The sequence below is a fragment of the Ailuropoda melanoleuca genome, chromosome 1, assembly GCF_002007445.2.
Source record: "Ailuropoda melanoleuca isolate Jingjing chromosome 1, ASM200744v2, whole genome shotgun sequence".
NCBI lineage: Eukaryota > Metazoa > Chordata > Mammalia > Carnivora > Ursidae > Ailuropoda > Ailuropoda melanoleuca.
Genome location: NC_048218.1, coordinates 68709025 through 68734320, shown reverse-complemented (window position 1 = coordinate 68734320; position 25296 = coordinate 68709025). Strand labels below are relative to the sequence as shown.

Genomic DNA, 25296 nt, shown 5'->3' with positions numbered 1-25296 from the left:
CACAACCGCGCGTTTACAGCCCGCCCTCACCACCACCCACGCCCCCGGCGTCCGCAGTGGCCCGGAGGCGGCGAGACCCCCAGGACGCGCCGAGCTCCGCTCGGTAGCCCGCGGGTGGGAGGTGCTCTCCCCCGCGGGGGCCGGTAGAGGTGGTGCCCGCGGCGCTTCCTGCGCTGACGGGGCCTGCGCAGAGCGGCCCCACGCCCTCCGCCCAGCCCCCCTGCGGCCCAACCTCCGGCTCGCAGTCCCGCACCCGCATGCTCTGCTCGGCCAGCCCCGGGGGCCTGGCGTCCGAGAGAGGAGCCTGGGTTCCCGGGCACACGATGAACCCCCTCCAGCCCTGGCTGTCGGGCAACGTGGAGCCAGTCCTCTGGCCTCGTCTGGCGGAATGCAGGAGGGGCGGGGGGGGGAAGCGGCGCCCGCCGCGGGACTGCTTCCAGGGTGGAAGGCGCCGCAGCGCGCGGCTGCCGGGACCGAGGTGCGTCCCGGCTGAAACCGACCCTGCCTCTCTGGCCCGCAGAAGACGTGGCGGCGCCTCTTTCCTCCCGGACCTTCTTCTCAAGCAGGTCATCATAGCCTTAGCAAATCCCCACCGACACAGAACACACAAATTGTCATTTTGAAGGACAAAAGAAGTGTGGCCTAGAGATGTTGTGTTTCACTGTCCCTCGTGCTAAAAAAAGGCAGCTCCCCAGGCGTGGCGCGCCAAGTAGGGGGCTGCTAGGGGAATGAGCCGGAATGCGGGGAGGGGACAGCTCAATCACTTCCCGGCGTGCCAAGGCCCCGGGGACACCTGGACCCTCCGTAATCACCCTCCCCCGTGGCCACAGCCCACCCCGGGACCTCGGGACGCACTTGGGCAGCCCCGCCCGCCGGCGCACTCGTCTCCAGCCCTCTCCGCCCCGCCTGGCGCACTGCGTGGAGCGCCTAGTTCCCCGGCCCGGCAGAGCGGCGGCTGCGTTGAGGACACACCGCACTCCTCGCGCCCTCTGGTTGAGGCGGCTCGGGGCCCACCCCCAGTGCAGGCCCTTGGGGCGGGGCGGACGCCGCCAGCGCCGCAGGTGCAGCCCAGAGGCCGCGCGCGGGTGAGTCGGCCCGAGAGCTCCAGAAGAGTTGATGGGGGTCAGGGAGGCAGGAGGGCAAGGCAGGGAGGACGCGCAGCTGCTTCCCCTCCTTCTTTTGCTAGCTGCCGAGAGACCGGCAGATGCTCGAGACTGGTGAGGCGGGCAGGGGAGCCCACATTACCGCGGGCAGTTTCCCCCAGACCCGGGTCTGCGGGCTCTGAGCACTGACCTAGCCCCAGCCTAGGGGAGACAGGAGGCTTGCGGTGACGCTTTCTCAGGAAAGGGGCGAGAGGCTGTGAGTATTCTTAGAGCTCTAGCTTTGGATCCAGGCAGAGGCCTAGGCTTGAATCCTCTCCCGGTACCAGCTGGTGTTCTTGGGTGCTTCTGCAACCTTACTGAACCTCCCTTAACTCATCTATAAAATGGGATTATCATGCTACCTCCCAGGGTCCCCGTGAGGACGAACCCTGCGGCAGCAAAGTGCTGAGCACTAAGTCTGTGATAGATCTGCATTAATTCAGGGGGAAAGAATCTCCACTTCCGGCCTTGCCGAGTGCACTTCAGGTCATGCCTGCCCTTTCACAGACTGGGAGGATGGGCTCCTTGCCCAAGGAGTCGCATGGGGGCAGGGACAAGGGCAAAAGCTTGTCCAGGATGCTGCAGGCAACCCTGCGGGCGAGCACCTACTGCTCGGGTTGGTGGCAGTCTGGACCTTGGCGGGGTAGGGGCATGGTGAACATACAATATGACAAAGATAGTTGCGGTGTTCCTCAAGGAGGACATCCCTCACCGTTACTTCTGAACGTCATTTTTCACCCTCACACTTCCGCCTCGTAAAACTGGGAACCACTGTCAGAATTAGTAACACCTAGAAACTCCCCACTACAGAGCAGAGTTCCCATTTCGCAGATGGGAGCCCAGCGGTCACAGTTTAATAGATACATGCCACACAGTGGAGACACCTACCTGTCTTCCACTCTCCCTTAGGTGTGTTCAGGGCTGTGTGTTGCATTCCCTGTTAACGAAAGGAGAAAGGGCATGTTTGGCTAACCTGGGGAAGGAGGAAGCCAGAGTTAGGCNAGTGGAGACACCTACCTGTCTTCCACTCTCCCTTAGGTGTGTTCAGGGCTGTGTGTTGCATTCCCTGTTAACCTGGGGAAGGAGGAAGCCAGAGTTAGGCCTTCCTGTGCTTCCAGGGTGGGGCGCCCTCCACGGCTTACTGTGGCCATCAGGGTCGGTAAGAGGATGAATTCGACGCCAAGGCAGCTGGGCTCAGGAGAGCCACTCTTCCCCTCTGGCCCTGGATGGACCTCAGAGTTTGGAACCAGATCTTGGCCTTGAGGAACGTGGTCCTTGTGCGTCTCATCTGAAGGTGCCTTTGGCTGTTGCGCAGGGGCCGCCTCCTCTGACGCTCGTGGCCCTGCTGTCTTTAAAACCTGTTCCAAACGCTGGAACCCCAGGAGGGGCCGAACCGTGGGATCACCCCCCCTGCACCCCCCCCACAGTCCTGTAAAGCAGCGCCCCAGAGCTTTGTGAGGGAGCTTGAAGGTAGGGACAGTCCTTGTTAGAAGCCACCACACAATGGCTGCTGTTGTGGACCACGCTGGCTCCCAGCTATGTCCCCGGGGGCCGACACCGTGCTGCGCACACAGTGGGCGCCTGCGGGGGGGGGGGACACAGAGAGCCGGCCCCGCCCTCTGACTCAGCGAGAAGGACAAGTGTCTCCGCACAGCCGCGGCTCGCGGGAGCGGTGCGGCCCCCCTTCCCGTCCTCTCTCCCCACTGAAGCGATCTCTTCCCCGGCTTCCCCCCTGCGCCCGGCGCGGTGGTTTCCGCTTCGCAGTACCCCTGCCACCGAGATGGTCTCTCCCTGCTGCCTGCCTTCTTGCAACCCCCGCACCCGCGCTGGGATGCCCCTGTCTGTGGTTATCCGCGCCCGCTCCCCCGCCGCACAAAGCTCCGTGGCTCTAGGCGCCGTCCCTTTATTCTAGAACCTGCCGCTCCACTGCCCTCCTGGAGACAGTCACCCCGCCCCCCATCCCCCCAACTCCCTCCATCCCCGTCCTGGAGAGGGCCACCCAGCCGTGGCCGCGGGACTGGCTCTCCACGCGGGTAGCTTAGCGTGCTCATGTGCGGGCAATAGCAGCCTCGTGTCCTGATTGGGTTTAGGTGAGTAGTGGCCACACCCCGTAGTGTTGGCTCCGCCCCCTAGCTCGCCCGGACCCAGGGACCGGTCCTGCAGCTTCGCCTCCGCCTGGGGAGTCGCAGAGGAGCCGCGCTCGGGTCTTTCTGGAGAACTTCCCGCACCTATTAAGTTCAGTGCCCTGTTATGTTGTCACCTCCTCTGGGGACCCCCAACTCTGTCCTTGACCCTGGCCCCACAGGAGGCCCATCAGGTGGATTTGAGGGGCTGAGATAGGTAAGAACGGATCCCAGACCTGGGGGAATCTCAACCAGACAGGGCTGAGAAGCAACCAGACGGCGCCAGGGGTCGATGCACCGCGAGGCATGGAGTTCTCTGGAAATGAGATTGGGGAGGGCTTCTAGGGGATCTCAGCAGTTGAAGCAAAATGAAAATGAAAGAAACTGTTATGTTTGTTTTTTTCTCTTTTTTAAAAAAAGATTTTATTTACTTATTTGTGAGAGAGCACAAGCAGGGGGAGCAGTCCGCAGAGAGAGAAACCGGCTCACTGCCAGGCAAGGAGCCCCATGCGGGACTCAATCCCAGAACCCTGGGATCATGACCTGAGCCACAGACGATTAACCGACTGAGCCACCCAGGTGCCCTTGTGTTTGTTTTTTCATGTCTTCACAACAGCCCTGAGGTAGGTACTGTGGTTAACTTCATTTTACACATTGGGTGCCCTTTCGCCATGAGCAAGTGACAGCAAGAATTTGAAACTGGGCCTAGGATGCCAAAGAGGGTTTTAACCTTTATATTATAAGCACATCCGGCAAAGGAAGCAATGTGAGCAAAGACACTGGGGTGAGAAGGCAGGACAGAAGAGGTGACTACAGAAACAGGTAATGTTTCTGAAGCGCCAAGTTCTGTTCTCATAGGGGTGAGAGTGGGTCCGGTGGGGACTGTCGGGCCTTGTAAGCCAACTGTTGGTAAAGCATGCCACTCTTGATTGTGGGGTCGTGAGTTCAGTGAGTTTGAGCCCCACTTTGGGTGTGGAGATGGAAGGAAAGGAAGGGAGGGAGGGAAGAAAGTAGGTTAGTACCACTTAGTGAAGGGTTGAAGAAGGAAGATGGCCTCTGAATTTCTGGACTGAATAATTGGACAAACTGTCATTCCTCCCCCTGCTGCAGGGGGTGTGGGGGCAGGGCCAGTACATGGGAAAGGGATGAGTTCTGGTTGGCTGCCCTGTGTTTGAGGTGGGGGCAGAAGCCTAACAGGCAGTGGCTCAGGGCTCCGGAGCCAAACAGACTGGGTCCAGTGCCTACATTCATCAACCTACTACTTCTGTCACGTTGGGCAAAAAACTTGATCTCTTTAAACCTGTTAATTCATCTGTAAGATAGGAACAGTAATAGAATTTTAGGGTTCTTATAAAATGAGACGATGTACAGTGTCTGGAACATAATAAGTATCGAAAAATGGCAATGGTATTATCATGGTTGTTATGATGTAATATCAGTAAATCCGAAGCTCAGAGAAGAAGCAATTTCAGAAGTCATCAAATGGAAATTGAAACCGTGAGAAGAAATGAGATGACCCAAAACGAGTGTAGATGTTGAGAAGGGTGGAAGTTGAAGGCCAGGAGCACTGACATGTCAGGGGTAGACAGAGGAAGAGCAGCCAGAAAATAAATGGTTGGAGAAGCAGGAGGAAAGCCACCAGAGCTTGGTGCTGTGGAAGCCACATGTAGGAGCCGCACAGCTGATCCTCTGTCTTCCTTCCTCGTCCCTAACAAGCCTGATGCTGCTGTTAGGGTAAGCACCCTCTGGATTCTGTGCGTCCTAGAGGAGGTAGCCCACAGCCCCAGCTCCAAACCAGGAGGTCGGTCGCCATTGGTAATCCCATTGCCCTTGCCAGTGATTGGTTTGTGAAGTGTATTTGATCCCTTTCTGGCCAATGGCACTTGATGGAAAGTCAACCGAGGGACTTCTGGAAAAGATTTCTTTGATTAAAAAAAAAAAAAGGTGTTTGTGAAGATCAAAACCGCAAGGAGATACCACTTCACACTCACTAGGTTGACTAGAATCAAAAAGCCAGATAACATCACATGTTGGCCAGGATGTGGAGAATTTAGAACCCTTACACACTGCCGGTGGGACCGTAAAAAGGAACAGCCACTTGGAAAACAGTCTTGCAGCTCCTCAAACAATTAAATGTAGGGTTACACGTGGCCCAGCAATGCTACTGCTCGGTATATACCCAGGAAAATGGAAAAGTTATGTCCCACAGAAACTTATACACAGATATTTACAGGAGCATTATTCGTAATAGCCAAAAGGTGGAAACAACTCAAATGTTCATCCGCAGATGAATGGATACGCAGAATGTGCTCCGTCTGTATGATGGAATTGTATTTGGCCACAGTCACGGTTTTGACACAGGCTGTAACGTGAGTGGACTTTGGAAAACATTTTCAGTGAGAGAAGCCAGCCACAAAAGGCCACATACTGCATGATTCTCTTCAGGTGAAGGTCCAGAACAGGGAAATCTGTGGAGAGGAAGCAGTAGATAGCGGTTGCTTAGGGCTGAGGCGGCGACAGGGGGATGGGAGATGATTAAGTAAATGGTGCGTTTTCTTTAGAACATCAGAATGTTCTAAAATTGACAGGGGTGATGGTCGCACATATCTGTGAATATATTAAAAGCTATTGAACACTTTTTAAAAAAATTTTTATTCATTTATTTAATATATTTATTTGAGAGAGAGAGAGGGACAAGCAGACTGCTGAGCACAGAGCCCAATGTGGGGCTGGATCCCACGATCCTAAGACCATGACCTGAGCCAAAATCAAGAGTCAGAGGCTTAACTGACCCAGCCACCCAGGCGCCCCTGAATTAAACACTTTTAATGGGTGAGTTGTGTGTTAATTACATCGCAGTAAAACTGTTTCAAAAGAAGCAATAACAAAAGTGATACAAAAAGAATCTCCAGGCTCTTCTGTCAGTGTTGTTGTGTCTGACGGAATGGCCCAGACTGACGGTCCTGCTGCCAGCGCGAGGATGGTGTCCACACGAAGAGACGGGCTGGAATCGTAAGGATCCCTGGGAAGTAGCAAAGGAGCCCCATCAGCACCAGGCTCTGGTGGTCTTGTCATATGATCTGAAGAACTGTTTGAGCCTGTCTGAGTCAGCGTTTTTGTCGTCGATATTGTTTGCAAACAATTAAGAACTGTCATCACCATGGGGTTTCATATAGGGGAGCAGCTGCTTAAAAACTTGGGAGGTGCTGGAGGGTCAGGGTCTAGCCAACCTCCAGAAGTGACTTCTAGAACACTGCGAAACTGACCCACTGTAGGCGCTACTACCTCTGTGGCCCTATCAGGAGAAGGTGACACAGGATGCCACCAGAACTATTGACTTCAAGAGCACAGTGCTGTGCTTGCGGCACAAGGATCAGGCAGCCGTGGCCAAACCCCCGCAGCTCCTGCCAGCACCCACGGAGCTGGTGAACTAACATGGAACACTACGTCAGGAAACTTACCCACTGGGGTGCCTGGGTGGCTCAGTCGGTTAAGCGTCTGCCTGTAGCTCAGGTCATGATCCTGGGGTCCTGGGATCGAGCCTTGAGTTTGGCTCCCTGCTTGGCAGGGGAGTCTGCTTCCCCTCTTCTGCCTGTGCCGCTCCCCTGCTTGTGCTCCCTCTCTCTGTCAGGTAAATGAAAGAAAGAAAAATGGAAGGATGGAAGGAAGGAAGGAAGGAAGGAAGGAAGGAAGGAAGGAGAAAAGAAAGAAGGGAAGGACAGAAAGAGAAAGAGAAAGGGAGGAAGGGAAGAAGGAAGAAAAGGAAAGAGAAAGGGAGGGAGGGAGGAAGGAAGGAAAGAAGGAAGGAAAGAAANGGAAGGAAGGAAGGAAGGAAGGAAGGAAGGAAGGAAGGAGAAAAGAAAGAAGGGAAGGACAGAAAGAGAAAGAGAAAGGGAGGAAGGGAAGAAGGAAGGAAAGGAAAGAGAAAGGGAGGGAGGGAGGAAGGAAGGAAAGAAGGAAGGAAAGAAAGAAAGAAAAGGGGAGAGAGAAAGAAAGAAAAGAAAGGGAGAGAGAGAAAGAAAAGAAGGAAAGGAAAGAAAAGAAAAGAAAAAAGAAAAGAAGGAAAGGAAAGAAAGAAGAAAGAAAGGAAAAAACTTACCCATCACCTTGACCTTACTTGTCAGAAGAAAACAGCAGGAGAGAGGATGGCTTTCACTTGGCTTCTACTTTCCATATATCTCCCATCTAATGACCAACCTCTCTGCTCCTTATTCCTACTTCCCTCTCAGACCTTCTCTCTACCATCATTTTTCCTTTTGCCTAATTATATATATAATATATCCTTTAGAATTTTCTGAGGGTCTGCTTGTGAAGATCTTTCAGTTTTGGTTTGCCAAAAAATATCTTTGTTTTACCCTCATTCTTAAGAAAAACTTTTGGATGTGGAAGATAGACTGCTAGTTATTTTCTTAATTTTCTTTNAGAGACAGCCAGCGAGAGAGGGAACACAAGCAGGGGGAGTGGGAGAGGAAGAAGCAGGCTCATAGCAGAGGAGCCTGATGTGGGGCTCGATCCCATAACGCCGGGATCATGCCCTGAGCTGAAGGCAGACGCTTAACCGCTGTGCCACCCAGGCGCCCTACCCTCATTCTTAAGAAAAACTTTTGGATGTGGAAGATAGACTGCTAGTTATTTTCTTAATTTTCTTTCCCCCCCCATTATATATGTATGTATATTCTTGTGGGAGAGAGGGTAGCATGTGTCTGGACCCTTTTACTGTTCCCTTTCCCCACAGGGTAGACCCAACTGTGGGCTGGGGCCTGGGGCCCAGAAGGTCCAGAAGAAGGGTGCCGAGGGCCCCTTTGATGTGGAGGCACTGGATGAAAGCAGAATGAGATGCATGGTCCAGATGGAAAAGCAGGTGAGTGCGGGATGGTGTTGCTGGTGTGGCAGAGCTGGTAGACTGAGAAGCTCTGGAAGGCTGCGGAGACAAGCACAAGGGGAGGCTGCACTTCTCACAGCCATGGCCCAGCGCTCCCACTGCCCAGGAGGCCTAAGCAGGGCCCAGGTGTCCCCTGCTGCCAGTGCAGAGTTATTTTCTTTTAGCATAGGAATATTCTCATCCTCGAGGGCTTCTTGCCTACAGCCATCCCCAATAGCACATGACCAGAGTTCAGTATGGGAAATCGAAGCCAGCACAAAAGGAATTTATACAGGGAGTAAAAATCATCAGGTGCATAGGAAGAATGGGCTGCAGTTGGGGCCTCTGGGGAAGGCTCTCTGAACACCCAGAAGTAACTCACTAGAGTTGTGTGACAATCGGGAAGGTGTAAAGGCTCCCTTGGAACTTGGTCAAATTTAGTTGCTGAGAATCAGGACAGCACCCTAACCACAGTTGCATCTCTGTCCCCACAAAGCTGGGGACAGACACTGGAAAGCTGCTGAAGGAAAAACTCCATGTCTCCATGACCTTGTTTGCCCAGAGAAGACAATGCCAGCTGCAGAAATACAGCCTGTCTCACAGCAGCTTTCCCAATTCTTTTTTTTTTTTTTTTAAGATTTTATTTATTTATTAGAGAGTGAGCGAGCAAGTGAGCATGAGTGGTGGGGAGGGGCAGAGGGAGAGGGAGAAGCAGATTCCCCACTGAGCAGGGAACCTGATGCAGGACTTGACCTGAGCCAAGGCCGACTGAGCCACCCAGGCGCCCCTGCTTTCTCAATTCTTAAAACCTAATTTGCATAACCCAACTTCAAGGGGATCTACAAAAGGTAGCTTTTTGTTTCCCAGCCTTTTATTGTGGGAAGGCACTGTAGGTGATAGGAATCGCGGAAGGGCTCCCTGTTGTCAGATGGCATGCAAGGTAGGGGCCTGAAGTGGCCACTGGGTTTCACAACCAGAAGAGCAAGGAGGCCCTTGAGGGGGCTGTGTCAGCATGTTGGAGGTGGGCAAAACCAGACTGTCTCGGGTAGAAGGGCCAACAAGATACGAGGAGCAGATTCGGTGAACGCAGATGGTGTAAGGAATCCTGTGCAGGGCAGCGGAGAGAGGGGTAGAGGGTAGAGGGCACATCAGCTTCAGAGAGAGTTGTGGCTGGTTGTTTTTCGACGAATGGTAGAGAATCAGACATGTTTACGATGAAGGGAAGGTGCCAGGTGCAGGGAACAGAGCGAGCAAGGTGATACGGAATGGATGGAGAGACTGTGGCTAGTGGGAGGGGATGCTTGTAGTGTATGGAAAGATGCCTGTGATATTTTGCTAAGTGACAGAAGCATATAAAGCAAACATTGTGTGTTCCCTTTCCTTTTTAAAAGTATATTAGATGCACTAAAACTCCTCACTGAATTTTGAAACAGCCCTCATAGAGACGAAACTCAATTCCATGGTTGCACGCCGCACCCCCGAGATGGAGCAGCCCAGCCAATGACATGGGCATGGGCAGGGAGTGTGGGAACAAGAGGGGCTGCGTAAGAGAGGGCTTGGCTGGGATGGTTTGAAGCAGACATATACGGTCGTAGGCCGCAAGGCCATGGGCTGGCTTGTTCCCTAGGCCTCATGTTCAAGTCATTATCCCAATGGTCCCATGATTGCCCACCCTCCCATACACTGATGGGCAGCCTGCTGGCAGTTCTAGAACCAGCTTCAGAGGCCTAGTCATAGCGGCTCCCCATCCCACCTACCTTCAGTAATTGTGGAAACACCCAGATTCCCCATAGTAGTTTGGGGCCACATCCTGAAAAAGCACTGATGTGATTACAGCACGGTCCCCTTACGTTTCCTATTTTCCCTCAAATAATGACCACAAGATTCACTGACCAAGGCTGACTCTTAAGTGCATGACTTCGCTGAAAATAACCTGACACCGTTTAAACTAACTTAGCTCTTCACAGCCCCCATCTTACCTCTCAACACGGTTATTTCTTACACCAACCCCTCTCTCTCTACATATAAATATGAAATAACAATTCATATATAATCTGTCCTGTATTATTGTATGTGCATTCCAAGTCTGGGACCATTGCTAATCATTATTGGCCCCAGGTTTTGGGGGTTTTTTTCTTGTGGGGGAGGTGGTGCCTAGTCATGTGAATTCAGGCTGAAAAGCTATATTGAGGGTAGGCTCATCGTGGCACATTCCCAGGAGAGAACCTGTGCCCCCCTAATCTGATTAGCATTAGATTCCAAGACAGGCAGTTTTTCTTGCAGTCTTCTGTATTATTTATACAAAATCGATTATAATAAATATAATAATACGTGAGCTGAACCAAAGGTTAGGAATGCTAAGGCACCAGAGCAAGGGCCCAGAGAGGTATGCAGAGCCTGGAAGCCAGATCTGGACTAAGGACATCTGCAAAACTGAGTGCATATGAGCATGGGCTTTTGTGATCTCTCAGGACTGGCAGGACAGAAGATAAAAAAATCCTGAAGCCCACTCAAAAGAGAAGCCCAACAGGAGACTCTCTCAAAGCCGGGACTCCAGAGGACGGCATTCTCAATATAAAGGGGATCTAGAAATAAACCATTCTGTCCCCCAAGTACTGCAAGGAAAACTGCCTTTCTTGGCTCCTGGGGCTAATCGAATCAGGATGCAGGTGGGGAATCTCTGTTTCTGAGATTGTAACCACAAGCCTGCCCTCATATAGATTTTCAGCCTGAATTCACATGGTTAGGCACCACCTTCCCTAAAAGAAAACAAAAACAAAAACCTGGAGCCAATAATATGATCAAAATTGGTCCCAGACTTTGATGCCCTCAGGTACCTGACAGAAGCAAGTGTAAATCCTTTTCAGTGGAATTCAGAAATCTGCCTTCATTCCTGGCCTCAAGTAATTCCCACAGGTTATGTCCAAGGAATACATAAAATAAAATAATTTGCTAAGTATAGAAGTAAACAGGACATGATGAGTGAGAACCAGCAGAAACAAGACAGCAGATTCAGACCTAAAAAAACTTTAGATGTTGCAATGATCAGGTCTAGTATATCCAATAGGTATGCTTAATGTAATATAATAAATAAAACAGGCTTGAAAATACGACAAAAGAGCAACAAATGTGGGAAAAACTGAACAACTCGTAGGAAAGAAAAATATAAAATTGAAATGTAAAACTCAATAGGCCTTTTTAAAAAGATTTTATTTATTTATTTGAGAGAAGAGAGAGAGCGTGAGTGTGCACAAGTGGGAGGGAGGAGCAGAGGGAGAGGGAGAAGCGGACTCCGCTGAGCAGGGAGCCCAACGCGGGGCTCCATCCCAGGACCCTGGGATCGTGACATGACTTGAGCTGAAGGTAGATGCTTAACCAACTGAGCCACCCAGGCAACCCTCAATAGACAGGTTTAGTAGCTGGTTAAATACAGCTGAAAGGATGATTAGGGATGTGGAAGATAGAACAGAAGAAGTAACTTGTAATGTAGCCCAGATAGACAAAGATGTAGAAAATATAAAGCGGGAGTTAAAATGACACAGAAGACAGACCAACAAGGGCTACCATACATTTACTCACACTTCCACAGGGAGAATAAATAAAAATGAAGAGGTAATATTTGAAAAAAATAATGGAAGATTACTATCTACAGATGGAAAAGGACCCTTATCCACATTGTCAGGAAGCCAAAAAGGTTCCCTATTATGCTAAAAAGAAATGCACACCCAGAATCATAACATCGTGAAAGCACAGAACATAGTGTATTAAATGTTACAGTACTGGCCACCACCGGCAGCCCTGGGACATCCTGTCCCCAGATGAATTGCCATTGAAAGGCGATGCCAAGAAGACTGAGGAGCTAGACGAGGAAGATGGTGAGGAACTAGACGAGATCCTGTTGGAGAGACTCGGGGGACTAACAGAATTGTTCCCAGAGAGGGTCCTGTCTGGGGCTGGAGCTGCTTTTGATCTCTCTCGTCTTTGTGGCTCAAAAACTGTGCAGATTTCCCAGGGCCGCCTTGTGGATTGGGACCACCTTCTTCATGATCCCGGTTCTCCCCCTTGTCCTTGAGCCTGAGAAGTTGCAGATGGAGCAGCAGCGGCTGCGGCAAGGGCAGGTACTTTGCAGGGCCTGACATAGGGTTCTCAGGAGGCGTGTTGGGGCTCCACCTTCACTTCCTGGAAAGATCTAGATTGTTACCACTTTAGGACATGTCTTGGTGGGACAAGTTTGAAAATTCAGCAGTGTTGGAACTGCTGATTATTTGGATTCTTTTTTTTTTTTTAACCTTTGGCACATTAATCTGTCTACACCCGGTGTGGAGAATTCTCCCCAGTGTCTCACGGAGACCCCCAGCTTGCAACTGCACTCTCCACGCTGTCGCATCTCTTCTGTCTTCACTCTGATAGCAGAGCGCAGCAATGCAGACGGTAACTCCAGCTGTGGCCAGCCCACCCCTTCCACCAAGTAACTCGTGACGGGAAGATCTCCTCGCTATCCCATCGTGGCACTGGATCTGACGCCACGGGGCAGGACGTACCCCCGGCCATTTGTGTTGTTAAGCATGGCAATGTCGGGAAGGGCCACGCACACAGTATGAAATACAAAATGCGTTACAGCTGTCGTTGTAAACCATCCACTGTCAATTTCTGTGCTGGAAAGGAGGGAGGGCTGGCGGCAGTTTTAACCACAGAGTGGGGACTGTGGAGGACAGAGCAGGAGCTCATTTTCTCTGCCCATTTTGGCTGTTAGAGACCTGTGCGTGTGTGTCTAAAACAGAAAACAAGTGCTCAATGTTTGTATTTAAATATTAAAAATGATTCCAACAGAAAAAATAAAATAACAAATAAATATTAAAATGATATACTAGTAAATACTACATAAAAGAAAGCTCATATAACTATATTAATATCAGAGAAAATATTTTAGGGACAAAACATTAGAGATAAAAAGATTTAACTGTAGAGGGGCGTCTGGGTGGCTCAGTCGGTTATGCATCCAACTCTTGATTTCAGTTCAGGTCATGATCTCAGCGTCATGAGATCAAGCCCCGTGTCTGGGCTCCGCGCTCAGAGGGGAGTCTGCTTGAGATTCTCTTTCTCCGTCTCCCCCCACCCCCCATGTACGCACTCTCTCTCTAAAATAAATAAATAAATAAATCTTTATTAAAAAAAGATAACTGTATAATGATATAATGTTCAATTTTCCAGTAAGGTACAATAATTCTAAACTTTTATAAAAACAATGGCGTAGCTTTAAAAATGAGCTAAAATGACAAAATTACAAGGAAAATTAGACAAGTTCACTACATATGAGCTATTTCAGCACACATTTCTGTGATTTGTAGAAAATTATTAAGGCCGTAAAAGGTGTGAGCAACACAATTAACAAACTTGATCTAAGGAACATGTATGGAACTCTGTATCCAGTAAGTAGAGGATATATGGTGCTTTCAAGCATCCATGGAATGTCTACAAAAATGGACCGTTAAACGTTAAATGGTGGTGGTGGGGAGCGATGAATAGGCAATGCACAGAGGATTTGTAGGGCAGTGAACATACTCTTTACAATACCATAATGGTAGGTACGTCATTCTGCATTTATTCAAAACCTATAGAATGTTCAACATCAAGAGTGAACTGTGATGTAAACTGTGGACTTCGGGTGATGATGTGTCAAGGTGGGTTCATCAGTTACAACAGATGTACCCCCACTCTAGTGGGGGATGTTGATAATGGGGTGCTATGCATGTGGGGGGAGGGGGGATATATGGGAAATCTCTATAACATTTCTCTCAATTTTGCAGTGAACATAAAACTGCTATAAAAAATAGGCTTGATCAAAAAATTAAATTCTTCAACCATAAAGCATTAGTCAAAGAAGAAATTACAATGGAACTTTTACCAACTAGGGTCCTTGGGTTCTCTGAGCAACAGAAATTTACTAGAGGCCAAAAGGAAGTTCCAGGCAAGGTTTTTATGGGGGTTTGTGCTCCAGCACCAGGGAGACAGCACAAAGGAAAATGTTCTTCATGCCAGCTCTCCAAACAAAAGGAGGGGAAAGTTTTTAAGGAGATTGTGGCAGGAAAGGAGTGACGTCTGAGTATGCAGGGCGGAGGGAGACACAGGAAGTCTTGTGTGCGCACACAGTGGACCGGCCATGCTTCCTTTTGCGTTGTATTGTCTCATTAGTACGTTAAATCTGTACCCCTGGGTGTGGTTTTCAGTATTATAATGAGGGGGAAGGTCAGTGATAGGCTGCGCAGACTAGTTGGAACCCTTCCTTTGGTAGGCATCCTGCTTCTGCATTCCTGCAAGATACGCTAGTCAAGAGGCATAGGGTCTCAGGGGCGCCTGGGTAGCTCAGTGGTTAAGCGTCTGCCTTCGGCTCAGGGCCTGATCCCAGGGTTCTGGGATCGAGCCCTGCATAGGGCTCCCTGCTCCACTGGGAGCCTGCTGCTTCCTCTCCCACTCCCGCTGCTTGTGTTCCTTCTCTCGCTGGCTGGCTCTCTGATAAATAAAATCTTAAAAAAAAAAAAAAGGCATAGGGTCTCAGCTATCAAGGAACACTGGATTTCCTTGTCAGGATTGAGGGGACCCCAGTCCAGTCCCTGCTCTGTCTCAGAAAATATTTATAACCAAAGGTGATGAAAATATGAAAATATTATATAGCATAACTTGTAGGATGCAGTTAATACAGTATTTAAAGAAAAATGTATTAAATATTTCTCATAGAAAAGGGGTTCAAAAATTAATAAGCTTAAAAGTTAAAGGCTCAAAATTGATGCGCTACGTGTCCGTATCAAAAGGTTTGAAAAGAACAGCAAAATAATCCTCCAAAAAAGTAAACAGAAGGAAAAACTAAAGATAAGAAAAATTAATTAAAAGGAGATTAAAAAAAAAGAGATGAACAAAGCCAGAAGTCAATTTTCCTTTTTTCTTTTTTAAGATTTTATTTATTTATTCGACGAGAGAGAGAGCACAAGCAGGCAGTGTGGCAGGCAGAGGGAGAGGGAGAAGCAGGCTCTCCCCTGAGCAAGGAGCCTGATGTGGGGCTCAATCCCAGGACCCTGAGATGATGACCTGAGCCAAAGGCAGACGCTTAACTGACTGAGCCACCCAGGTGCCCCACAATTTTTCAGAAAGATTCATGAAGTTGACAAAATGCTGGTGAAAAGGATCAAGAAACAGAAAGCGTAAGAAACCAACACTATAGGAATAGAAATGAGTTAAGAACACAATGCCACAAATTGGAAGAGTATTTGTCATGCAGTAAATATAAAGAATATATAAAGAATTCCTACACAGAATAAGAAAAAATGGTCAGAAGGAATTCCACAGAAGAAACAAAAATGTTCCACGAGCATTTGAAAAGGTGTTCCACCACATTAGTGATCAGGGAAATGCATGTAAATACCCACAAGATTCACAAAATCGAACTGTGGGACAATCCCAGGCATACCGCAGTGGGCACTGCGGTATCTGCTGGCCGGCAGGACCTCTGGAAAACCACTGGGCATTGCTGAATGAAGTTAGGAGTATGCGTTCCCAAGACTCGGGGATTCCATTTCTAGGTATGTAGTTCAGAGAACTGTTGTATAAGAATGTTTATAGCAGCATTCTCAGGAATAGAGAAGGTTTTCAACACCTGGAGATGCTCTAGCATTTAAACAGCAGTCAGAAGGATAAATAAATTTTAGAATGTTCATCCAGTGGAATACCTGGGATAGTGACCTGAGCCGAAGGCAGACGTTTAACCGACTGAGTCAATCAGGCATCCCGCAGTTGACTCTAAATAAGGGAGTTTGTTCTAAATAACCTGTGTAGACCTGATGGACTCGGTTGAAAGGACTTGAGAAGGAGCCGAGGGGTGCTTGAGTAAGAGACGTCCCTCTGTGGATCACAGCTTCATCTCCTGCCCCGAAGCGGCCTGCCCTTCCCAGTGCCCTGTAGGTTCAGACTTGCCCAGCCAGCCCCCAGTGCGTACGCCAGCTGCTTGCGTAAATCTTAATGTGTATCTCCCACTCGTTCTCTGCCTCCGGCTGAACCCTGACTAATTCAGAATGTGTTAGGTCCATGGTTCCAGAGGAACAGAATCTCATGAGTTTTCTAAATAGAGGTTCTGGGTTTTCTGGAATTGGTTCTCCAGACTGATCAGATTTATTTTTTTTAAGAGTATTTATTTATTTGAGAGAGAGAGAGCATGAGCAGGGAGGAGAGGCAGAGGGAGAAGCGGACTCCTCGGTGAGCAGGGAGCCCAATGTGGGGCTCGATCCCAGGACCCCGAGATCATGACCTGAGCCCAAGGCAGTCGCTTCACCAACTGAGCCACCCAGGCGCCCCTAGGCTGATTCGATTTAAAGGCACTAATGACTCTATCTCAGGTGGCAGAGAGGGCACTGGTAGTCCATGGAGTGATGTGGTGTTAGAGATACCCCAGGCAAGGTTTTGGGTGACCATGTATATAAGGCCTCTGCTGGGCTTCTAATTTCCAGCTCACAGTCCTCATAAAATGACCTTTGTGTGCCGTGAAAGAGACTCTTATCTCCCGTTACTTGCAGCACTGAAATTGCTGAAAACCAAACCCATAATCTCATCATGCGAGCTGCTGAATTACAGTGCACTTTGAATCCCAGCGGGGAAGGAAAAAGGGCACGTGAGCGGGCACAGAGGCAGAAGCCCTTGGCTTCCGGGGTTCCCAACAGTTACGATGTACTTTGAATTCCAGCCTGGAAGGAAAGTTAAAGTGAGGGCATGTGAGCGGGCACAGAGGCAGAAGCCCTTAACTGCTGGGGTCCCCAACAGACCAGTTCGGCCACTCGCTGCTGACCAAATCCAAAGGCAGACAACTGGTGGTGAGACAGGAAAGGAATTTATTCCAGGGAGGCCAAGCCCGGGAAGACATTGGACTATGCAGGTGGGCAGGAAAGGTCAGGTCGATCATTGTCTTGGGGTCAGTCACATGGGGCTTGCTGGCTCAGGGTGATCCTTAGTGCTGGAAGGGGTAGGTTTGGTTCCCCTCAGGGGATGTTTTGCCCACAGGGTGTTTTGCCTGAGTTAAGAGATAAGCTGGAAAGAAGAATTAAACAGTGATGACGTACAAACTACAGTCAAAATGGAGGAAATGGTAGTTCTCTTTCAGGCATTGCTTGGGAGGAATGGGACCCTTGCTTGCATCCCAGCACCAAGTTTGGCCTCATCTTATCTCTGAAAGTCAGGATATTCATTCACTGGCTCTGGAGAAAGAATCTCTACAATTCAGTCCAAAAGCTCGAGCAGAGACTGCAAAAGTTTTTTCAAACTCCTTGAGGTGTTAGTGACAGGCCCCTTGTCAGCATCTGCTGGATTCCTCCTGTTCTGTGTTCTGTGGCTTCACCCTCTGTCATCTCCTCTGCTATGACATATTCCACCTGAGAACAATAGCTGTTTAAGGTCAGGCTTTAAAATATCAAAGCCAGGAAACAGTCGCCATACCTGTTCTTGGAGGAGAGGCAGAGAGGGTACGAGGTGCTGCTGTCTGAGCTACAGGCCCAGCATGCCATGCGCTCACATTTCTACTGACCTCTGAGTGGGGGAAGTAAGAGTCCCCATGAGAGGTAGTGTCTTCCGGTGCTCAGGCTGCTGTCACAGAATGCCACAGAAATCTCTCACCGTTCTGGAGGCTGAAGTCCAAAATCAAGGCGCCGGCAGGGTGGGGGCCCTCTTCCTGGCACATAGCCAGCACCTTTCCCCTGTGTCCTCACGTGATGGAAGGGGTGAGCGAGTTCTGGGGGGTCTTTTATAAGAACACTCATCCCATTCAGGAGGGCTCCACCCGAAGGGCTCCCTCCCGAAGGCCTCACCTTTCTCACACCGTGGAGTCAGTCCTTCGGATTGCCACCTCTGAGTGGGCGGGGCACACGTTCAGACCATGGCAGTGAGTTCTCGTCACCTTCCAGAGGTGTGAAGGTTGGAGGGAGTGACGGGAGCCAGTGGGGTCAAATGTCGTTTATTTTTGCGGGGAGATGGATGGAATGCATTGAGGTGGCAAAGTTTCCAGAGACAGGCTGCCAGGCTTGCCTGTGGACAGGGGCTGGTGAACAGGATGGGGCTGGGAGACCCGTATTTGGAGGCCGCCCTAAATCCTATTTGCAGACACCATATTTAGACACTTAGCAAATATGATTAGCAAGTAACCAGGTCACTCAACAGAGGCCTCAGTTTCCCTATATGTAAAATGGAGATAGTAAGGGGCGTCTGGGTGGCTCAGTCCGTTCTGCGTCTGCCTTCGGGTCAGGTCATGATCCCAGAGATCCCAGGGTCCTGGGATCGAGTCCCGCATCGAGCTCCCCGCTCAGCAGGGTGTCTCCCTCTCCCTCTGCCTGCCGCTCCCCCTGCTTGTGCTCTCTCTCTCTCTCTCTCTCTGACAAATAAAGAAATAAAATCTTAAAAAAAAAAATGGCGATAGTAAGACCCACGGCCAGACCGTAGAACGGATGACATGAGATCCACACCTGAAGTTCCTGCTACTTGGTGGGCCCTTGTAAATAGCAGCTATTACTGTATGTAGACCTGTTTTTAGTTTGTTCAGACAGCGGAACGTATTATAAATCATCTTCTAACAACTGACAAATGCTACCCTCAGCAGGAGCAGATCCGTGGAAACAGCATCTGTCGCGACTGAGAAGCCATTCCAGGCTCGTGGCGCAGGGTCTGGGCAGAGGTTTGATCTGAGGATGGCACTGCGGGCGCTGTGGGGCAGCCTCGGCCTGATCCGCCTGCTGTGGTGCCTCCTGCCGCAGACGGGCTACGTGCACCCAGATGAGTTCTTCCAGTCACCCGAGGTCATGGCAGGTAAGCTCCCTGTGTGCGGTTAAGATAAGCTGCAGCGAAGTCTGGGTTGTGGCCGTTGGATACTCGGTGAGGAGAGAGAGACTCCGTGTGGTGGAGCAGCAAATCCATGTGCTTCTCTGGAGTAAGAACTTGGAGTGGGGATTTCACATCTCCTTCCTGACCCATGACATTGACCTTCTGGATGATACTAATGAAATGCCAGCCTCTGATGTTTTCCTCCTTGGACCAACAGTACAGGTTATTCAGAATGAAAGCTGGTTCAGACTTCTCAGTGGAAAGATTTTAGAGTTGGGCTGCCTGGGTGCTTAGGGAAACTTACACAGGGCTATGGTCTGAGATACCAAAACTTTTCTTCTCTAGGTTCATCTGAGGGGTGAAGGAATCCAGGCCTGGAATGCTCGCTTGTTAGAATTTATCTGTGAAGGGGTGTAGGATACATCATCAGGATGGTTGCCAGGGACTGTGAGGCTTTTCAGATGCTGTGGTCACATGTTTTCCTCCTCATGGTTCAACATGGCTGCTTGAGCTCCAGCCATCAAGTCTAAAGTCAAGTCTTTCCAGCCACCAAAGAAGAAATGGGCATGTCTGCTCTAAAGAGAGGGCATATATTTTTTTAAATTATTAACTAATCTCTACACCCAATGTAGGGCTCAAACTTACAACCCCAAGATCAAGAGTCACATGCTACCCCAACTGAGCAAGCCAGACACCCCTTCAAGGGCATATTTTGAATGTCACATACTTTTTGCTCATTTCCATCCCGTTGGTCAGAATGTATTATGTGAACACACCTAGCTGCGAAGGAAGCTGAAAAATAGTCTCTATATCTGACCAAATGCCCAAGGAAAGAGACTAAGGAAGGAAGGAGCCAATGGATACTGGGGAGACGTGCTGCTGGCCCTGCCATAGGGCTAGATTTGTTTCTTCAGGTGAGAGTTCCAGTCTTTGCCAGAGTTTTTTTTAACCTGAGCCAGTGAAGAAAAAAAAAAAGGAGTCAGGTTGATCTGACCTTGATTTTGTTTCCCTTTCACCTTCTTTTTTTTTTAAGGATTCATTTATTCATTCATTCTTTCATTTTAGACAGAGGTGGGGGGGAGGGGCAGAGGGAGAGAGAATCTCAAGCAGACTCCCCTGCTGAGCGCAGAGCCTGAGGCGTGGCTGGATCTCACGACCCTGAGATCATGACTTGAACCAAAATCAAGAGTCGGATACTTAAAGGACTGAGCCACCCAGGTGCCCCTCCGTTTCACCTTGACGTAGAAAAAGAAAACGGCCGAGAGGCCGGAGGAATAAGTAGAAGTAAAGAGTCCTAAGCAGCCAGCAGTGCTACCAAGCCTGAGATGTGGGGCTTGGAGCTGAGATACAGAAATTAAGAGCTGGGCCCACTCACCCCCACCCCTCAGAGCTCTGAGACACTGCAGCACAAGGGCCCAGACCAGCCCCAGCAGCCCAGCAGGTTTTTAATTACATAAGTACTGCTGGAATACGTTCTTCAAAACATCTTTTTTTTTTTTTAAAGATTTTATTTATTTATTTGACAGAGATAGAGACAGCCAGCGAGACAGGGAACACAAGCAGGGGGAGTGAGAGGAAGAAGCAGGCTCACAGCGGAGGAGCCTGATGTAGGGCTCGATCCCAGAACGCCGGGATCACGCCCTGAGCCGAAGGCAGACGCTTAACAACTGAGCCACCCAGGCGCCCCGCGTTCTTCAAAACATCTTAAGCATCACAGACAACACCGAAGTCACTTCTGACCGTAACCACAATCACACACTCCCTGCCCCGGTCTCACGCGCCGTCCGGAATAACAACCAGCATCCCAGGGATGGGTTTTTGACCCTGACTTTGGAGGCTTCAGCACTCCATGGAGAGGGCGGGAGCCTCCCCCTGCCCAGGGCACATGGTCCCTTCACTTCCCAGGCGTGGTTCCCCCAGCCCCCTTCACAGGGAGACGTCGGAAGTGCTGAGCCCTGTATTCATTTCAGAAGCCAGGAATGGGCTCTCAGCTCAGGGTGTCACAGGGCTGAGATCAAGGTCTGGGCTGTGCTGCTTACTTGTCTGGAAGCCGTGGGGGAGAACCTGTTCAAAGCTCATTCTCTCTCTTGCACAAATTCGGTTTATTGCCACTGTGGGCCTAGAGGCCACCCTTGTTCCTGGCCAGCAACGACGCCTCAAATCCTCATGGTTTGAATCTCTGACGTCCTCTCCTGCCACCCGCTGACAGCATGCCCCGCTTTTAAAGGGCTCGTGTGGTCCCAGCAGGCCCACACTGGACTACCCCCCATCTCATGGTCGCTGAGCCCTGCAACATCACCTAATCACAGGAGTAAAACCCGTCGTGTCCCGAGTCCCGGGGGTTGTGCCAGGCGCGTCTGCAAGGGGCTGGGGGCACTTGGGGCCGTATCCCCTGAGCACGGACCTGGCTCACCTCCGCTTCTCTGTGTGCAGAGGACATCCTGGGCGTCGAAGCCGCGCGGCCTTGGGAGTTCCACCCCAGCAGCTCCTGCCGCTCGGTGCTCTTCCCCCTGCTGACCTCCGGCTGCGCCTTCTGGCTGCTCCGGCTCTGGGAACAGTGGGGGCCGTGGCCCGGCCCAGTGAGTGGCTACGTGCTGCTTGTGGGGCCCCGACTCCTCCTCACTGCCCTCTCCTTTGCCCTGGACATGGCCGTGTATCACCTGGCCCCGCTGTGGGGGGCGGAGCGCTGGAACGCCCTGGTCCTGCTGTCCGGTTCCTACGTCACCCTGGTCTTCTACACCAGGACCTTCTCCAACGCCATCGAAGGACTGCTCTTTGCAGGGCTGCTGGTGCTGGTGTCCCCCCGGTTAGCTGGGAGCCCCCCACCCAGGAAGCCTGCTCCGGGCCCGTGGTGGCACAGCTGGCTCCTGGGGGGCATTGTGGCCGCCGGCTTCTTCAACCGGCCCACGTTCCTGGCTTTTGCTCTGGTCCCACTCTTCCTCTGGAGCGCCTGTGGGGCAGCAGACCCTGGCTTCAAGTTGCTGGCGAAGGAGGCCCTGGCACTGCTCCCAGGGGCGAGCCTCGTGGCGGCGGTGTTTGTGGCCGTGGACAGCTGGTATTTCTCCAGTCCGTCTAGATCCAGTACCCTTGTTCTTACACCTGCCAACTTCCTGTACTACAACCTGGACCCTCAGAACCTGGCGAGACATGGCACACATTTGCGGCTCACTCACCTGGCAGTCAATGGTTTCCTGCTCTTCGGGACGCTGCATGCCCGGGCCCTGTGGGTGGCGTGGCAACAGCTGCAAGCCTGCCTCCGGGCCTTTGCACAAACGGGCTTCCTGAGGTCTCTGTGGCGCTGGGGCCTGCTGTCTGGCCCCCGGTCTCTCCTCCTCCTCTACTTCACGCCTCTGGCCCTGCTCTCTGCCTTTAGTCACCAGGAGGCCCGGTTCCTGATCCCCCTCCTGGTCCCCCTCGTCCTGCTTTGTAGTCCACAGGCCCAACCTGTGACCTGCAAGGGCCCCCTGGTCCTCTTCAATGTCCTGAGTGCTCTCTTCTTTGGCTGCCTGCACCAGGGGGGCCTAGTGCCCGGCCTGGGGCACCTGGAGCAGGTGGTTCATGCCCCCGCACCCTCAAGCCTACCCACCCACTACACACTCCTCTTCACCCACACCTACATGCCCCCCCGGCACCTCCTCCACCTCCCGGGCCCGGGCTCGCCCGTGGAGGTGGTGGACATGGCTGGGACGGAGGACTGGGTCCTGTGCCGAGCCCTGAACAACTTCACCAGACAACCAGCCTGCCAGGTGGCAGGTGGGCCGTGGCTCTGCCGCCTTTTTGTGGTGACCCCTGGCACCGCCAGGCCTGCCATGGAGAAGTGCCACTTTCCTCTCAAGAGCGAGACACTCTTGTTTCCCCACTTGACCCTGGAAGACCCACCAGCCCTGTCCTCTCTGCTGAGTGGGGCTTGGAGGGACCATCTCAGCCTTCACATCTTGGAACTGGGGGAGAAGCCTGACAATGTGACAGAAAAGCCACTGCCCACGATTCAGCCATAGGTGAAGGCAGCACTCCACCTCCTGTGTGGGTAGCTAGGCTGGAACAGAGCCCTGATTCTCTTCCTTTCCTTTCCCTTCCAGAATTCCCACTACTGCCTCTCCTGTGCATAGGCTTTGGCTGCTCTGCCTTCTGGGTAAGCTGGCACCCTTTTCCCCTTAAAGACCAAAGATGTGACCAGTCACAACCCTGATGCCAGGGTCCCCAAAGAACCTGGTGAGCCGATGTCTGGTGAACAGCCTCATGTCTGTTCCTGCCCTATCCCTTCTAGCCACTGTTATGTTTTGCTATGTAATAGCACCTGGTTATGAAAAGAGAGAGATCTGCTAATGACATTCCTGGATGATCTCTCTCAAACCTTCCAGGATGCCTTACCTCTTGCCGTCATAACTCTCCAGCTTCCTAGATCACCGGGAAGGAGGCAGCATGGTGATGTAGAGAGAGCAGGCCGCTCAGATTCCAGAGACCCAAGTTCTAGTCCCTGGTCTGCCTGCCAATCACTGGCTGTGTGATCTTCAGAGAGCCCCTTCCCCTCACCTAGCCTCAGTTTCCAATCTGTACAATGGGTAAAAGCATCTCTGAGGTGTCTGCCAGCTAACACATGTCATGCCTTGGTCTGCAGCGCACGTCCCCTGGCTAAACAGGCGTATCTGTCCCAAAGCTCTTTAAGCAGTGTGGGTGTGAGGGGGTATTTAATGGCACTCTGGTGGCTGCTGTCTCACCATTTGGTTATTATCAAAACAGGGAGTTCTGGAACTTTTCTCCCCACTCTCTTCTACGCCTGTCCCTGAGAGAGGGGGTGGGACCCTTCTGCGTCTCACCCTTTAAGGATCATTCTCCTGGATTGGGGAGCCCAGGTGTTCTCCCTCCTCAGCCTGCCCGAGTGGGAATGGACAGCACACAATGCTGTTAGGAGCGGGCTACTTCTTAAATGCGGTCTGGTCACGCTCTACACTCAGAGCCCCTGTCAGAAACCTCTTCACAGGATGGAGAGCAAACCCCATGCCAAACCAGCACCTGCCGCTCTGGTGAAAGCCATCACAGCCCCAGGCAGGGTGCTCCCCACATCTAAGGGCGCCCCTACCGATCCACTGGGAGCGTGGGGAGCTGCGGCACTCAGCCTTGTCTGCGTTCTCCCTCCTCAAATCCCTACCACCTCCTGAGAATAACAGGCACCCAGGCCACAGAAATCAGTGATCTGGACATCGGTAGAGAGCTGGAGACCAAACCAACGCTAATGACCAAGCCTGAGCACTCTTCTAGTCCTGTCTTCTGCGGGCTAAGGTTTGGGTCCACTCGGAGCAATGGCCCTCCCAGTCGTGCTGCTCTGTGGCTGCTGCTGATCTCGGTGCCACGCCCTCCTCAGGACTCCAACCCCAAGAAGACCAGAGTCAGTGATATGCTGGTAAATGATTAACAACCCATTCTCTGCGGGCAGAAAAGCCCCGATTTGTAGCACTGGCTGATTTCCGTGGCATAAATACTCCCACCTTGGCTGATTGCAAACTACCAAAATGCTGCTACTGAACTCCAAGTTGGGAGGAGATGCCAATGATCTCTCAGGAGCCAGTAAAAGTTGGCTCCAGCAAACTACTGGACATTTCCCTCTTTCATTCTGTAGAACCCATTCATGTCAATGCATTGCCCTTGCGGTTTATGTTTCTATGAACCTCTGATTTGTCTTCCTATCCCTAGTGCTCAGCATCATCTCTGGCACACAGTAAGCACTTAGTGTTTACTCTGCAGCCAAAGATGGCTTTTCTGCCCAAGTGCCATCTTGGAGACACCTGACTCTAGGGTCCCAGACTTGTTTGGGCCTCTTGGGACTTTTGCCTCTTCCCTCCCCCAGTTGGATCCACAATCTCAGAATTCCCTGGAGGATTTCCAGGGACTTGGTTGTAGCAGTCCATGTAGATTGTTGATGGTCTGACCTCTAATAAATTTGTCCATAAAGCGTTGCTATCTAGGTCTGTGTAGTGTCGAGGGGTGAATCTGAATTGTCCTGCAAGATAGCAGGATGAGTGGCTTCCCTGCTTCACTTCCTGGCAGAACTTAGAAAAACTTGAAAAGCATGTTGGGAGATTGCCACTGGGGGTGGTGGAAAGAATTTGATGTTTCTTTAGTAATAGGGTAACTAGTGGGATGGCAAGCCAGTGTCTACAGTCACTGGAGGCTTCTCCAGTAAAGCAAGAGGCACCCAAGCCACCTGGAGCTGGAGCAGAAAGGACCCAGTTTTCCCTCTCTGCTCCGACTCCCTCTACAAAATGGAGGGAGCTTAGTTCTTACCCACTTCTTCCGTGAGAAACAACTACCCCCTTTTCTTGTT

The 25296-nt window shown here is 51.2% G+C and overlaps 1 protein-coding gene across 1 annotated transcript; it reads left to right on the top strand.

Annotated features, from left to right (window-relative positions):
• Positions 1-241: 241 nt before the first annotated feature.
• PIGZ (phosphatidylinositol glycan anchor biosynthesis class Z) lies at positions 242-25053 on the top strand. The gene is made up of 3 exons (XM_034660186.1): positions 242-1085; positions 18751-18959; positions 21408-25053. Exons 1-3 carry the CDS (start codon positions 739-741, stop codon positions 22970-22972), a joined length of 2121 nt encoding a protein of 706 aa, XP_034516077.1. The 5' UTR covers positions 242-738; the 3' UTR covers positions 22973-25053.
• The last annotated feature ends 243 nt before the right edge of the window (positions 25054-25296 follow it).

Bases quoted from the DNA above. Each gene is read 5' to 3' on its own strand.
- PIGZ (XM_034660186.1), top strand. From the start codon at position 739: ATGCGGGGAGGGGACAGCTCAATCACTTCCCGGCGTGCCAAGGCCCCG. The intron at 1,086-18,750 runs GTGAGTCGGCCC...TGCTACCCTCAG, and splicing joins AGCCCAGAGGCCGCGCGCGG to CAGGAGCAGATCCGTGGAAA. The intron at 18,960-21,407 runs GTAAGCTCCCTG...CTCTGTGTGCAG, and splicing joins GTCACCCGAGGTCATGGCAG to AGGACATCCTGGGCGTCGAA.